This window comes from Macaca mulatta, chromosome 11, assembly GCF_049350105.2.
Source record: "Macaca mulatta isolate MMU2019108-1 chromosome 11, T2T-MMU8v2.0, whole genome shotgun sequence".
NCBI classification, from domain to species: Eukaryota; Metazoa; Chordata; class Mammalia; order Primates; family Cercopithecidae; genus Macaca; species Macaca mulatta.
In genome coordinates, this window is record NC_133416.1 from 120,672,501 (window position 1) to 120,688,707 (window position 16,207).

The 16,207-nt window shown below is 50.1% G+C and overlaps 1 protein-coding gene across 8 annotated transcripts in view; it reads left to right on the forward strand.

Annotated features, from left to right (window-relative positions):
• SDSL (serine dehydratase like) overlaps positions 1–13,462 on the forward strand; it is a 27,130-nt gene extending 13,668 nt beyond the window's left edge. For 5 of the 8 annotated variants that reach the window (XM_077955303.1, XM_015152888.3, XM_077955302.1 and 2 more), the window contains 6 exons: positions 103–142; positions 850–989; positions 5,310–5,398; positions 6,517–6,744; positions 11,938–12,062; positions 13,072–13,462. In XM_077955303.1, the coding sequence (XP_077811429.1) occupies positions 103–142; positions 850–989; positions 5,310–5,398; positions 6,517–6,744; positions 11,938–12,062; positions 13,072–13,265 (816 nt within the window). In that variant the 3' untranslated portion in view covers positions 13,266–13,462. Of the gene's footprint in view, positions 1–102; positions 143–849; positions 990–5,309; positions 5,399–6,516; positions 6,745–11,937; positions 12,063–12,461; positions 12,539–13,071 lie in introns of all 8 variants that reach the window. The other 3 variants (XM_077955305.1, XM_028829943.2, XM_028829944.2) reach the window with 1 other exon arrangement.
• The last annotated feature ends 2,745 nt before the right edge of the window (positions 13,463–16,207 follow it).

Genomic DNA, 16,207 nt, shown 5'->3' on the forward strand with positions numbered 1-16,207 from the left:
AGGCGTATTGGGAGTGGGATGGGGAGATTCTAACCCCATTCTACATAGGCCTTCATGACAACTGCTTGGGTTAGCCCTTAACCCCATTCCTTCTCTTCCCAGATGGCCAAGAAGGGATGCAGACACCTGGTGTGCTCCTCAGGTGACCCCACCCTTTTTTGTTTCATGGGGGTCCTCAGGGCAAAGGTTGGGGGAGGAGGAGCTGGCTGGAGCAGCAGTAGATGTCCAGGGTTGGTCTCCTCTTAAAGGTACAGCCTCATCAAGGTCATTGATGAGATGACTACTGCGTACATCCCATTCCTAGCCTTCTCCCATAGTTCAGGACTCACGGTGGTAGCAAGTGCCAGAAACCCAATTCATTTAGGTTTAAGCTACAGGCTCTAAGAATGGAAAATTCTTGGGATAAGTGGCTTTCAGGCACAGGGGGATCCAGGAGCTCTCCTCTCTGTCTCTCCTCTGGGCTTTGCGCTCCTGTATATTAGCTTTATTTTTAGGTGGGCCTCATGGTAGCAAGATGGCCACCAGGAATTCCAGCCTTGCATCCTACCACCCTCCGAACCCTAGGGAAAAGGGAGCACCCCTTCTTGATGCCTCGCCTCAATCCTGGAATTGGTCTTTTTTGGCCCTGCTTGGGTGGTGTCTTCATCCTTGAACCAATCATGGGTTGGGGGATTAGGTTCTGATTGGCTCAGCCTAGATCATGTGTCCCCCTCTCCAGTGGAGGAAGGAGTCAATGGGGCATATAAATGTTGGGGAGGAGTGACTCTGAAGGGATATGGAGGGGGAGGGAAAGGCATGTTAAAGGCCCATGCAGCTCTGCTCACTGCCCCTTTCCTCCTTTCTGCACAGGAGGTAACGCAGGCATCGCTGCTGCCTATGCTGCTAGGAAGCTGGGCATCCCTGCCACCGTCGTGCTCCCCGAGAGCACCTCCCTGCAGGTGGTGCAGAGACTGCAGGGGGAGGGGGCCGAGGTTCAGCTGACTGGAAAGGTAAGGGCCCCGGGAAGGGGAAAACCATCTGGAGTGGGCTGCTGTCCTTCACCCCACCCCACCCCTGTCTCCTTTTCCTTTCGATGAGCTGTGGCTGGGGCCCAGTCCTCTCTCAGGATAGCTGAGCTGAGGGGGGAATGAGGTGGGATGGGTGTGGAGGGCTGGGACCTCCCAACTTTCCTCTGCCCACCCTGAGAATACCCTCCATGTGTGAACCAAGAAAAATGGGAAGCTGGCGATGGACAGGAGACTGTCTGTCTCCTTACATCCTTACCAGCACCTGGTATTATCCACTTTTAACATTTTTGCTGTTAGATAAGACAAGAAGTATCAAGATGATGGCAGCATCAGTTTTCATTCTGAGACCACCCCAATAGAAATGGTATCCTCTGAGAAAGATATCACTGGTTCCCTTTGTTCCCAAAGAAATAGAGACACAGATACAAAATCTTTCTTCTGGGAAGAAGGAAAAAAATCATTCAAATAATGGAAAACAGATTTTTAAACATCCTGAAATTAAAACTAAAAGCCAAACTATGGTACCCTAAAGCTGGTCCCAAATACTTCCTGTATATAGTTTCTTCCCTTTCTTCTGTCCTTCTTTCCCTCCCTCCCTTTTTCTTTCCTTCCTTCATTATTTCCCTCCTTCCTTCCCTCCCTCCCTCCCTCCCTCCCTCCCTCCCTCCCTCCCTCCCTCCCTCCCTCCCTCCCTCCCTCCCTTCCTTCCTTCCTTCCTTCCTTCCTTCCTTCCTTCCTTCCTTCCTTCCTTCCTTCCTTCCTTCTCTCCCTCCCTCCCTCCCTCCTTTCTTTTTTCTCCTTCCTTCCTTCCATTTCTTCATCCATCTAACCATCCTTCCATACATCACCCTTTCTCCCTTCTCTCTCCCTTCTTTCCATCCATCCATCCATCCATCCATCCATCCATCCATCCATCCATCCATCCGATATTCATTGAGCACATATTCAGTGCCTGCTATGTTAGACATTCTAGAAACACAGAGATAATAAGACATGGTCTTTACACTCATAAATTTCAGAGTATTATGAGGAGATACACAGGTAACCAGATGATGGTAACAAAGTGTGAAAAGTGTTGCCACGCGGGAAGCACAGGGCACCAAGGAAGTCAGAGAGAAGGCATGTTGTTTGAGTCAGCTATTGTTGCTTGGTAATGCTGCATAACAAACAGCCCCCAAATAGCAGCAGCTTATGAGAACATTGCTTCTCATGCTTTGGGTCTGTGGGAGGGTTAGGGTGGTTCTGCTTCAGAATGTGGGGAAGGAGTAAGGTCTGCAGATGTCCCCTGTGTCTTCCCCAGCCAGTGGCCACCGGGCACACATTCTTCTCAAGGGCAGTGACAAGAGGGGTGAGAAGAAACACGTGATGCCTCTTAAGACCTCAACCGAGAACTATTACACTGTCAGTTCTGCCACATGCTGTTGGCCAGACAGCTGAGACCAACATCAGTGGGGAGGGGACATGTGCTCCAACCACTCTAGTGAGAAGAACAGCAAAGCCACATGTCAAAAATAAAATAAATAAATAAATAAATAGAGAGATAAAAAATCTGGGCACTGTGTTGTGCACCTGTAGTCTCAGCTACTCAGGAGGCTGAGTTGGGAGGATCACTTGAGCCCAAGAATTTGAGGCCAGCCTGGGCGACATAGTAAGAACATGTCTCTAAAAACAGTAACAAGCCACATGGCAAGGTGTGGGTGTATGATTCTAATAGAGGGAGGGAGTGGAGAATTGGGCAGTGGTCAAATCAATGGGCTATGCCTTAGATTTGGTGAAAGGATCCAGGAAAAGCTCCTGACGAGGTTCCCCAGGGTTGGGTATTGAAGGAGAAATCTGAGTCCGCACAGTGGAGAAAAGGGAGGGAATGATCTGAGTGTGAACAGAGGAAAGGGCGTGGGTGAAGGCGTGGCATGGATGAGCACACGCATTCAGGCTGAGCCCAGCATGGGGCGGGAGATGGTGAAAGGTGAGGCTGAAGACAGAAGAGTTGCTCCATCAGGCAGGGTGGCTTGGAGGTGAAGCTAATGTGTTTCCATCTGAGGGCACTAGGGAAGCATGAAAGGAGTTTGAGCAGGGGAGGGACGTGGTTGGATTGTCACTCTGCCCGCTCTGGGGCAACGCAGGAGAGGACCCCGAGAGGAGGCTGCTTGGGGCTCTACAGGTGAGAGATGTCAAGCACTACACAGGCGTGAATCTATTTTTTTCTTTAGTTTTAATTTCAGATTCAGGGATACATGTGCAGGTTTGTTACATGGGTATATTTCATGATGCAGAGGTTTGGGCTTCTAATGATTCTGTCGTCCAAGTAGTGAACATAGTACCTGACAGGTATCTTTTTTTTTTTTTTAGACAGTCTTACTCTGTCGCACAGTGGCACATCTTGGCTTATTGCAACCTCCGCCTCCCAGGTTCAAGCAATTCTCCTGCCTCGGCTTCCCAAGTAGCTGGGATCCCAGGCACCCACCACCACACCCCCAGCTAATTTTTTTTTTCTTTCTTTTTTTTTTTTTAATTTTTTAATTTTTATTTTTTTTTATTTTTTATTTTTTTTTTTTGAGACGGAGTCTCACTCTGTTACCCAGGCTGGAGTGCAGTGGCACCATCTCGGCTCACTGCAACCTCTGCCACCCGGGTTCAAGTGTTCCCCTGCCTCAGCCTCCTGAGTAGCTGAGTAGCTGGGTGCACACCACCACGCCTGGCTAATTTTTCATAGAGACGGGATTTCACCATGTTGGCCAGGCTGGTCTTGATCTCCTGACCTCATGATCTGCCCACCTTGGTCTCCCAAAGTGCTGCGATTACAGGCGTGAGCCACTGTGCCCGGCTGACAGGTATTTTTTAACCTCTGCCGCTCTCCCTGTCTCCCCACTTTTGGAGGCCCCAGTGTCTATGTGCCCATGTGTACCCAGTGTTTAACTCCCAGTTATAAGTGAGAATATGCAGTGTTTGCTTTTCCGTTCCTAAGTTAATTCTCTTAGAATAATGGCCACCAGCTGCATCCATGTTGCTGCAAAGGACGTGATCTTCTCTTTTATGGCTGGATAGTATTCCATGATGTATATGCGCCACATTTTCTGTATCCAGTCCACCATTGATGGGCACCTGGGTTGATTCCACGTCTTTGCTGTTGTGAATACTGTTGTGATGAACATACAAATGCAGATCTTTTTGGTGAAATTGTTTATTTTCCTTTGGGTAGATACTCAGTAATGGGATTACTGGATCAAATGGTAATTCTATTTTTAGTTATTTGAGAAATCTCCAAACTGCTTCCTACAGGAGCTGAACTAATATGCATTCGCATCAACAGTGTATTTTTGTTTCAGTAACTCAGGGGAATGAGACTCCTCTCTTCAGCCAGATGGGAAATTCCTCGCGGTCAGAGACCATTTCCTGGCTTCTGTCCTGCTGAAGAGTCCCCATGCCTAGAACTGGGCACAGAGTGGGCACTGCAGAGGCCCTGAGGATGAGCAGGGGCTATTTCTGCCCCTTGTGACCCTCCCCCCCTCCCTTGGGAGAGGAGGCCATTGTCTATCATTTAGTTTCTGTATCTGGTTCCTGCTGAGATCAGGGGGCATGGGGTCCCTCTGAAATGCTGTCTTAGTTTGGGATCTCCCAAAAGCGGGCCCTGAGATGAGGACTAGGGTGCGTGTGGTTTATTTGGGAGGTGATTGCAGGAAGCATTGGTAGGGAGTGTAGAAATGAGTCAGGGAAGGGAAGAAAGCCTGTCAATGGTGTGTGAATGAGCAGGGGACGTGGATCTCCGCCACAGAGGCCAAGCCAGTGAGAAGAGAAAACTCACTCTGCTGTGGTTGGCTTGGATCCATCATGGTCAGCGCTGGCCCTGTGCGCCATCTCTCTGGCTGCTTGAACTCAACTAGCAGGCCATCAGCTGGGCCATTGCTGGTTTTCACGGACACACTCTATGGTGACCAGGTTGCTGTCTGGGGTTTGATTTTAGGGGGCTTCTCCCCTACTGGTTGGCTAGAAGTGGGCACATGTGGCTGACTTTGGAGCTGACCCGCTCCTAGCCTCCCTGGCTGGCCTGGCCTGGTTTTCATAGGGTGCCAGTAGGACAGGTCCCTTTGGTATTGCGGAAAGCGTATGGCATCTGTTTGTCCACCTGGAAGTACTTGTCCAGTTCTCAGGAGGCCTCTGGGCCCGCACCAGGTCTGGTCTCATCTGCAGGGGTGTCCCCAGACTACTGGATCCTGGGGCCACCAAGGAGAGCCTGGGCCTCTGCTCCGGCCTCCATAGCAGTCCCACTCCCAGATCTTCTGAGGGTCCTTGGTTTCTCTGTAGGTCTGGGACGAGGCCAATCTGAGGGCACAAGAGTTGGCCAAGAGGGACGGCTGGGTGAATGTCTCCCCGTTTGACCACCCCCTAATATGGTAAGGCTGATGCCCCTCTCCCCAGGAGTCCAGAGCTGGGAGACCCTCACTGAGTTAGGGTCCTCCCATTGGGCAGAAGGGGAAACTGAGGCCCAGAGGGGAGAAGAGGCTTCAAAGCCGGGCAGACATGGGTTCGGATCCCACTTCTGCCCCCTTGGGAATTGTGGGACTTTGTGCAAAGCACCCCAGATCCTGTGCCTCAGTTTCTATGTGTGTAAAATGGAAGTGATAGTACCAAGTCTCCTTTACTGAATATGTGCTTTGGGACTAGGCACCAGGCTAATGGCTCCTCCTGCACTGTTCCGTTTACCCTCCCCAAAGCCCTACAGGTGGGTGCTATTATCCCCATTTCATAGGTGAGGAAACTGAGGCACGTTGAGGTCAAACAACTTGCCCAAGATCACACAGCTAAGTACGTGGCAGAGACTCAGGGCTGCAGTGCCAGAGCTGTAGTCAGGCTGGTGCCAAGTGATATACTTGTCCGCTCTTAACCACACATTGCCATTGCCTCTTTGCAAAGCTGGGGAGGGAGCTAAATGGGGTAATGTCCTAGAAAGGGCCTGGGAGGTTGATGGAGATGGGAGGGGATGAGCAAACAAATCCGTAATAAAGAAAATGAACAAGGCCAGGTGCAGTGGCTCACGCCTGTAATCCTAGCACTTCGGGAGCCGAGACGGGTGGATCACCTGAGGTCAGGAGTTTGAGGCCAGCCTGGCCAACATGGCAAAACCCTATCTCTACTAAAAATACAAAAATTATCTGGGCATGGTGGTGCGCGCCTGTAGTCCCGGCTACTCAGGAGGCTGAGGCAGGAGAATCGCCTGAATCGGGGAAGTAGAGGTTGCAGTGAGCTGAGATCACGCCACTGCACTCCAGCCTGGGTGACAGAGCGAGACTCTATCCAAAAAAATAAAAATAAAGAGAATGAATGAAGCTGAGCGAAGTAACTGTTGCAGGACTTCCTCTCCCCTTACTGCAGATGGGATGGGGATGGTGGGGAGGGGTTTATGTATATGTGGGAGCACGGAACCCACCCCTGGTAAATCCCCCCACCCCAGGAGCCACTGGGGCTGGGGTCCTCCCTTACTCTGCTCCTCCCTCTCACCCCCCCTCCCCAGGAAAGGCCACGCCAGCCTAGTGCAGGAGCTGAAGGCAGTGCTGAGGACCCCACCAGGTGCCCTGGTGCTGGCAGTCGGGGGCGGGGGGCTCCTGGCTGGGGTGGTGGCTGGCCTGCTGGAGGTGGGCTGGCAGCATGTACCCATCATTGCCATGGAGACCCATGGGGCACACTGCTTCAATGCGGCCGTCATGGCCGGCAAGCTGGTCACACTTCCAGACATCACCAGGTGGGTAAGGGCTGGGGACATTTGTAGGGGCTGGAGGGTGGGGGTACCACTGCCCTAGGGCTTTCCAGTCCCAGCCAGCGGAGACAGGGGGCACCCAAAAGGCTGTCCTTGGTCCTGGGACTCCAACCACAGTAAAGTGGACCTGAGTTAGAAGGCAGTGCTGAAAAAGGAGATGAAGAATATGATTCATTTAAACCTAATCAATTCATAAAACAAGCTTTCATTGACTTATCATTACAAAAGCAACCCATGTGCGTTGCAAATAAGTTTGAAAATGTAGGCTAGCCACCATGGCTCATGCTTGTAATCCCAGCACTTTGGGAGGCCGAGGCAGGCGGATCACTTGAGGTCAGGAGTTTGAGACCAGCCTGGCCAACATATAGTGAAACCTTGTCTCTACTAAAAAAATACAAACATTACCTGGGCATGGTGGTGCACACCTGTAGTCCTAGCTACTTGGGAGACTGAGACGGAAGGTTCACTTGAGCCCAGGAGTTTGAGGCTGTAGTGTGCTGTGATCGTCCCTGGGAATAGCCATTGCACTCCAGCCTGGGAAACTTAGCAAGAACCTGTCCTCCCCGATACCCTCCAAAGCCAATAAATCTTAAGAAGAACGTGATCATTGAATTTAGGACCCACCCTAATCCAGTACGATTTCACCTTAATTTAACTAATTACATCTGCAAAGACTCTATTTCCAAGTAATGCACATTTTGTGCATTTTTTTTTTTTTTTTTGACATGGAGTCTCACTCTGTTTCCCAGGCTAGAGTGCAATGGGGCAATCTCAGCTCACTGCAACCTCTACCTCCTGGGTTCAAGTGATTCTCCTGTCTCAGCCTCCCAAGCAGTTGGGATTATTGGTATGCGCTACCATGCCCAGCTAATTTTGTATTTTTAGTAGACCATGTTGGTCAGGCTGGTCTCGAATTCCTGACCTCGTGATGTATCCGCCTTGGCCTCCCAAAGTGTTGGGATTACAGGCGTGAGCCACTGCGCCCGGCCTGGTTGTGCATTTCGGAAGGAGGCATGATTCAACCCAGTACGGATACAGTCTCTGCCCAGATTTTGTTAAACACTCATTGGATACTGGGACTTAGGATGTAATGGGATATTATAGCAAGGTGTGTAAGATCAAGACAGTCTTAAGTCAGGTTCCTTAAGCATCTATTGTGTACAAGGTTCTAGGTGGCCAATTGGAAAAACCTCAAGGGGATGATACCTGGACACGAGTCTCCTTCTCTTCTTTCTGGTACCATCTCCACTCTTTCCTGGCCTGGCCTGCATCCACCTTCCAGCACTGCTGTGCTATCTTTGCCTGGAAATTCTTTCTTTTTTTTTTTAACATTTTTTTTGGTAGAGATAGGGTATTGCTGTGTTGCCCAGGCTGGTCTAGAACTCCTGGGCTCAAGTGATCCTCCCACCTCAGCCTCTCAAAGGGCTGAGATTACAGGCCTGAGCTACTGTGCCCGGCCTCCCTGGAAATCCTTTGTACCGTCTTACTTCTAAGCCATTGCTCGTCCTGACCCTGCCACCTGGAATGCCAGCCCTGTTCACCCTGAGGAAATCCTTAGACAGCTTGGGCAGCTGTATCCATCTGGAAGACCCTCAGGGCACCCTATGTGTGTCTGTGTCACTCTTCTGCTGTGTCCTGGTTTGGGCTACTGGCTGGGGTGGAGGAGCTAGAGGGTAAGGACTGGCTGATTTAGCTCTGAGTCCCTGATACCCATCCCAGAGACTGGCACAGCAGAAGCACTAAGGGAAGTTCCTGGAGTGTGATTTCTGTAGATGACACCAACATCCATCCAGGTGCTCTGACTGGGCACCTGGGTGTCATATGGGCTCCCCTTGCCCCATTGAGTTCCATCCATCCTATCTCTAGAATTCAGTTCTCTCCCAGCTTTTGTTTCCCTGAATGGGTGTAACAGCTCTCCCCAACCCCTGCGCCACCCTTGTTGCCTTTAAAAAAAAAGAAGGATAACATTTTTATTGAGATCTAGTTCATATGCCATTCAGTTTACTTATTTAAAGTGTACGATTCTGGCTGGGTGCAGCGGCTCACACTTGTAATCCCAGCACTTTGAGAAGCTGAGGTGGGCGGATCACTTGAATTCAGGAGTTCGAGACCAGCCTGGCCAACATGGCAAAACCCCATCTCTGCTAAAAAACACAAAAACTAGCCAGGCATGGTGGCAGGCGCCTGTAGTCCCAGCTACTCAGGAGGCTGAGGCAGGAGAATTGCTTGAACTCAGGAGGTGGAGGTTGCAGTGGGCTGAGATCGCGCCACTATACTCCAGCCTGGGCGACAGAGTAAGACCCTGTCTCAAAAATAAATAAATAAATAATAAAGTGTACTAGTCAATGGTTTTAGCAGATTCACAGAGTTATGCAACCATCATCATGATCAATTTTAGAACATTTTCATCACCTTCAAAAGAAACTTCATACCCTTTGGCCATCACCCACCATGTCCCTTATTCCCCCACCCCAGCCCTAGGCAATTACTATTTTACTTTCTGTCTCCACGGATTTGCCTATTATGTACATTTCCTTTCTTTCTCTTTCTCCCTTTCTTTCTTTCTTTCTTTCCTTCCTTCCTTCCCTCCCTCCCTCCCTCCCTCCCTCCCTCCCTCCCTCCCTCCTTCCCTCCTTCCCTCCTTCCCTCCTTCCCTCCTTCCCTCCTTCCCTCCTTCCCTCCTTCCCTCCTTCCCTCCTTCCCTCCTTCCCTCCTTCCCTCCTTCCTTCCTTCCTTCCTTCCTTCCTTCCTTCCTTCCTTCCTTCCTTCCTTCCTTCCTTCTTTCTTTCTTGACAGTCTGGCTGTGTTGCCCAGGCTAGAGTGCAGTGGCGTGATCTCGGCTCACTGCAGCCTCTGCCTCCCGGGTCCAAAGGGCTCGGATTACAGGCATGAGCCACTGCGCCCGGCCTACCTGGAAATCCTTTGTACTGTCTTATGTCTGAGCTGTTGCTTGTCCTGCCCCTGCCACCTGGAATGCCAGCCCTGCTTACCCTGAGGAAATCCTCTTACACTGGCTGGGCATCTCTTTTAGTAGAGATGGGGTTTTGCTGTGTTGGTAAGGATGGTCTTGAACTCCTGACTTCAGGAGATCTGTCTGCCTCGGCCTCCCAAAGTGTTGGGATTACAGGTGTGAGCCACCGCGCCGGAGCCTACCCTGGATGTTTCACTTGAATGGAATCATATACTACGTGGTCTTTTGTGTCTGACTTCTTTCACTTAGCATCATATTTTCAAGGTTCATCCACATTGTAGCGTGTGTCCGTGTTTCATTCCTTTTTATGGCCAAATATTATTTTACTGTATGAATAGATCACACTTTGTTTATCCAAACATTTGGATCCTTTCCACTTTTTGGCTATTCATTATTGTGAATAGTGCTGTTAGGAACATCCATTTACAAGTTTTTGTGGATGTATGTTTTCGTTTCTCTTGGGTCTATGCCTAGGAAGGAAATCGTTGATACCTTTGTTACCTTTGAGTCCTTTGCTCTGCCCCCAGCGGAAAGTGTGTCCTTCCTCCATTGCTAATCCACAGAACCCTTTTCTTCCTCCACGTAAACCCATCGATGCCTCTCCCAAGCTCTCAGGCTAAAATGCGGACCCCTCCCCACTCCACCCCAGCCACCGGCCTGTCCTCCAGTCCCTTGAGTGGGTAATGTTTTTCCCACCTCTGAGCCTTTGGACAGGCTGTTTCCTCTTCATAGCACACTGTTCCCCCTGTCCCACTCTTCTTGAGCTCCTGGCCTCAGGCGAACCTCCCACCTGGGCGTCCCAAAGTGTTGGGATTACAGGCGTGAGCCACCACCCCCAGCCACCATCCTACTCTTCTATGGGCTGGTTTATCCTTGTCTCTCACATCTCAGACCCTCTCCACAACACTCCCCTTGGGGAGATGCCCCTTCTGATGTTCTCCTTCATACTAACTTACCACAACGTGCATTTATTGACTGGTTCTTGTGTTTGCTTATTCATCACCATCTCTCCCACAAGTCTGTGCTCTTAAATAACCACAGTAGCAATAATAGTAACTGCAACTAACACTTCCGTCAAATTCACTAAGCATCAGCCTTGTTCTAAGCACTTTAAATATTTTAACTCACTTGGCCGGCTGCAGTGGCTCAGTCTGTAATCTCAGCACTTTGGGAGGCTCAGGTGGATGGATCACCTGAGGTCAGGAGTTCGAGACAAGCCTGGCCAACATAGTGAAACCCAATCTCTACTAAAAATAAAAAATTAGCCAGACATGGTGGTGTGCACCTTAATCCTAGCTACTCAGAAGCTTGAGGCAGGAGAATCACTTGAACCCAGAAGGCAAAGGTTGCAGTGAGCCAAGATGGCACCACTGCACTCCAGCCTGGGCCACAGAGCAAGACCCTGTCTCAAAAAAAAAAAATGTATCGATTTAGGTGGGGCACAGTGGCTCATGCCTGTAATCCCAGCACTTTGGGAGGCCAAGGCAAAAGGATCACTTGAGCTCAGGAATTCAAGACCAACCTGGGCAATATAGCCAGAGACCCTGCCACTACTAAAAATAAAATTTAAAAGAAAAAAATGTATTTATAGTATAGATGTGATATTAATGAATAACATAGAAAAGAATCCCTTTCTATGCTTGGCTTTCTGGGGTCTCTGGAAGGAATGGCTCGATCATGGCTGCAGAGTCAGAGGCACTGATGCACATTCAGTGTTACTCATTCAATGGACACATGATTTTTTTTTTTTTTTTTTTTTTTTGAGGTGGAGTTTCGCTCTTGTTGCCCAGGCTGGAGTGCAATGGCACGATCTCAGCTCACTGCAACCTACGCCTCCCGGGTTCAAGTGATTCTCCTGCCTCAGCCTCCTGAGTAGCTGGGATTACAGGCATGCGTCACCACCCCAGCTAGTTTTTTGTATTTTTAGTAGAGACAGGGTTTCTCCATGTTGGTCAGGCTGGTCTTGAACTCCCGACCTCAGGTGATCTGCCCGCCTCGGCCTCCCAAAGTGCTGGAATTACAGACGTGAGCCACTGTGCCCAGCAGGGACGCATGATTTTTGAGCACCTCCTCTGTGACTTATAATGCTGAGCTCCAATCAGCCCATTGCAGGATAGGAGGGGGTGGCTGGGGCTGGGGAGAAACCTGATTCACCAGCTCTTCCCTGAGCCCCTGGTCTCCCTGCCCCACCCTGCTCTATCCTGCAGCGTGGCCAAGAGCCTGGGTGCCAAGACGGTGGCCGCTCGGGCCCTGGAGTGCATGCGTGTGTGCGAGATCCACTCTGAAGTGGTGGAGGACGCCGAGGCTGTGAGCGCTGTGCAGCAGTTTCTGGGTGAGTGAGCCCTGTCCTCCACCTGGGCTCAGAGACCCACGAAGTCCCTGCATCCTCTAGCAAGAGTGTATTCTCTCTTATCTGTATCCTCAGCACCAGGCACTGGCTAGGTGTGCAGTTACTGTGCACTAAGTACACGTCGAGTAGATGGAAGGGGGTGAGGGTAAAGAAGGAGTGTGTCCTGCTGATTCTAGCCCCCAGACTTTTGTACATGCTGCTCCTCTCTCTGGCTGGCCCTGCTCCCTATTGGTTTGATGTGACTGAGAGCTATCAGCCATCACGGCACCTCCTCCAAGAAGCCTCCCCTGATCACCCACCCCACCCTGCCTGGGTTGGGGACCTCCAATGTACCACTCCCTGTATTCATAACCTCCTGGTTCTTATCTCTCTACATCACAGATTGTGAGCCCCATGAGGGCTGGTGTGTCTTAGTCACTGATGTGTCCCTAGGACCTTCCTGGCATAGGGCATGGCAGGTAGTAGGCACTCAATAGATGCTTGTTGATTGAAGGGATGAATGTATGAGTGAATGGAAAGGTGGATAATGGATAGATGGACAGTGGATGGATGGACGGATGGATAATGAAGTGATGGATTGATGAATGGTATAGAAATGAATGGATGGATGGACACATTGATTAATGAACGTGTTGATGGATGGACATACAGTCAAATGATGGATAGGGGAATGGATGGATGGCTGTAAATGGGTGGATGGATGGATATGTTGATGGATATGTACACTGATGGATGGACAGATAGATAGTCTAATGATGGATAGAGGAATGGATGGATGGATAGAGAGATAAAAGGTGGATGGGTGGAGGGATAGGAGGCCAGGCTGATGGATGGGGAGAGCGTGAGACAAGTGATGGATTGCCAGCAGAGCAGATGAATGGCTGACTGGCTGGAGAGATGGCTGCAAGGATCTGCAGTGCCCAGGGCCTGCTGAGCACCAAGTGGTTCTTCTTCCCTTTCCCTCTTCTCTCCATTCCCCTGATCCCGGCAGATGATGAGCGTATGCTGGTGGAGCCTGCCTGTGGGGCAGCCTTAGCAGCCATCTACTCAGGCCTCCTGGGGAGGCTCCAGGCCAAGGGCTGCCTGCCGCCTTCCCTGACTTCAGTTGTGGTCATTGTGTGTGGAGGTAACAACATCAACAGCCGAGAGCTGCAGGTTCTGAAAACCCACCTGGGCCAGGTGTGAGGGGTCCCAGCCTGGCCCCAAAGACCGCTGAGAGGCCCATGGACACTCCTGTGGCTTGATGAGGAGGGCTCAGTGCTGGTGGATGGCAGTGGAAGCTGCCCTGTGCAACTGTGCTGGCTGCCTCCTGAAGGAAGCCCTCCAGGACTGCTCCTTTTGACTCTCGGACAACTCCAGCCAATAAACACTTTCTGAGTTGAGTTTGTGACTGCTATGGATCCTATCTTTCCATGTCAATGAGCTCACAGGAGACACACTACAGTCCTGTTGCCACTTCTGTAATAAAGTGACTCCAAGTCCCATCTTAGGCAACAAAGCCAAGACTTGAAAACCTCAGTCTCTAAAGAATTCAACCACTCTGAGATCTTAAATGGGCTTCCTTTACCTAGCGGACCAGCCCAGGTTGACCAGGTCAGGAAGGAGAGGGAGACGTTCTATCACTTCTCAGGCCTAGGCAGGAGAGGAAAATAACACCAGTCTTCATCCAGTGCTTGTTATATACCAGAAACTCTGCTAAGAACTTTCTATTCATTGTCTTCTTTAACATTCACAAAGGTACTAGGAAGTAAAACTATTATCACCATCCCCATTTTACACATGTGGAAACTGAGGCTCGGAAAGTTTACATAACTTGCCCAAGATCACATATCTAGGATATGTGATCACTTATCTCACTCTCCATCCATCAACCTGATCACCTATCCCTCCAACTATCCATCTTTTATCTCTCTATCCATCCATCCATTCATCTACCCGTTATTAGACTGTCTGTCCATCCATCAGTGTATCAATCCATCCATTCATCCATCCCTAATCCATTCATCCATAATCCATCCATCCATTCATTCATAAGACATCTACCCATCCATCCATCAATTCCTCTATCATTAGACTGTCTGTCTGTCTATCCATCGGTGTATCAATCCATCCATTCATCCATCCATAATCCATTCATCCATAATTCATCCATCCATTCATTCACAAGCCATCCACCCATCCATCCATCAATTCCTCTATCATTAGACTGTCTATCCATCAGTGTATCCATCCATCCACATATCCATCCATTCATCTATAATCCATCCATCCATCCATCCATCCATCCATCCATCCATCCATCCATTCCTCTATCCATCATTAGACTGTCTGTCCATCCATCAGTGTGTCCATCCATTCACATATCCATCCATTCGTCTATAGTCCATCCACCCATCCATTCATTCATCCATCCATTTCTCTATCCATCAATAGACTGTCTTTCTCTCCATCCATCAGTGTATCCATCCATCCACATATCCATCCATTCATCTATAGTCCATTCATCCATCTATAATCCATTAATTCATCATCCTCTTTCATTAGACTGTCCATTCATCAGTGTATCAGTCCATCAACATATCCATCCATTCATCCATCCATCCATCCATCCATCCATCCATCCATCCATCCATCCATTCATACATTGATACATTCATCCATCTAGCCATCATTAGACCATCTGTCTGTCCATCCACCAGTGTATCCATCAATTGACATCTATCCAGGTTCAAACTGATTTTCAGGGTCACTCTCGATCTGAACTCTCTGTGTGGGGGTGGGTGGTGGTGGAATATTGAGGAAAGGGTAGGTGGGTCTGGACGCACCTGTGGGTCATGGGCAGAGGCAGGTTCTGTGCCTGTAATTGGGAACCTCCGACTTCTGGGAAGTCTCTCTTAGAAGGGGATGGAAAGTTGTGCTCCTTTGAGCCACAGGGGGGCAGCAAAGTGTCTCCTATGGGGAAGGCTGGCTCCAGGCAGGAGAGACCCTCTCCTTGGGTTCTCCTGGTGGCTACCTCTTGTGGGGCCCTCACCCCAGCTGGGCATGCTGAGGTCCACATGGTTGTGGCATGCAGGAACCTTTTCCAACCCCTCACCAGCCTGCCGGGAAGCAAAACTCAGAGAGTGCAGGGTCTGTGCAGCATCACAGGCCCTGGCAGAACTTGGATCCTGGCCCCCCAGCGACGCCCTCTCTCCTGACTCATGTGGGCTGTATGACCTTGGGCTAGTGCCTTCCCTTCTCCAGGCCTCAGGCAGCACCTCGTGCTGTAGGAGGCCCACTTTCCACTTCCCACCTCTTTTCCTTTGTTCAAGCTGTTCCCTTTGCCAGATGCCTCCTCCTTTTTCTTCTTTGTTTTTTAGGGACGGGGCCTCGCTCTGTTGCTCAGGCTGAAGTGCAGTGGCAGGATCATTAACTCACTGCAGCTGCGAACTCCTGGGCTCAAGGGATCCTTCTGCCTCAGCCTCCCGAGTAGGTGGGACCACAGGCATGTGCCACCATGCCCGGCCAATTTTAAAGTATTTTTTGTAGAGATGTGGTCTTGCTCTGTTGCCCAGGCTGGTCTTGAACTCCTGGGCTCAAGCCATCTTCCTGTCTTGGCCTCCCAAAGTGCTGGGATTACAGGCACCATGCCAACCCCTCCTTTTCTGAAGAGCAAGATTTGAGAGTGACCGTGACGTCCCTCTGTGCCCCTGCTGCCTTGGTCTCATTTTCTCTTTAACTCCAGACGCAGCTCTCGGTAGCCGGGGACCACCCCCCTCAACCCCGCCACCCATCAGCTCCAGAAACCCCCAGGAGCCAGCCGCATTTGCTTGGAGTCATGCTTTGTGAATTCTGCAAACACAGGAGACATTAAGAGCACCAGAGCTAGACACAGTCAGACCTGAGCCTGGAATCTGTTCCTGCTTAGCAGCCTGGGCATCTTGAGCAAAGGATGCTCCTTCTCAGTGCCTCAGTGTCCTCATCCATAACATAGGTGATTGGAGGATTGTTACTGTGGGCACGACATAGCTAGTCTTTCAATAAATGTCCATTTTTACTGTCTCCTGAGCATTCTTCCCCAAACAATGAGAGGAACTAGAATTTATTCATGTATTGAGCACCTACAGTATGCTATGGTCTTCAGCAGC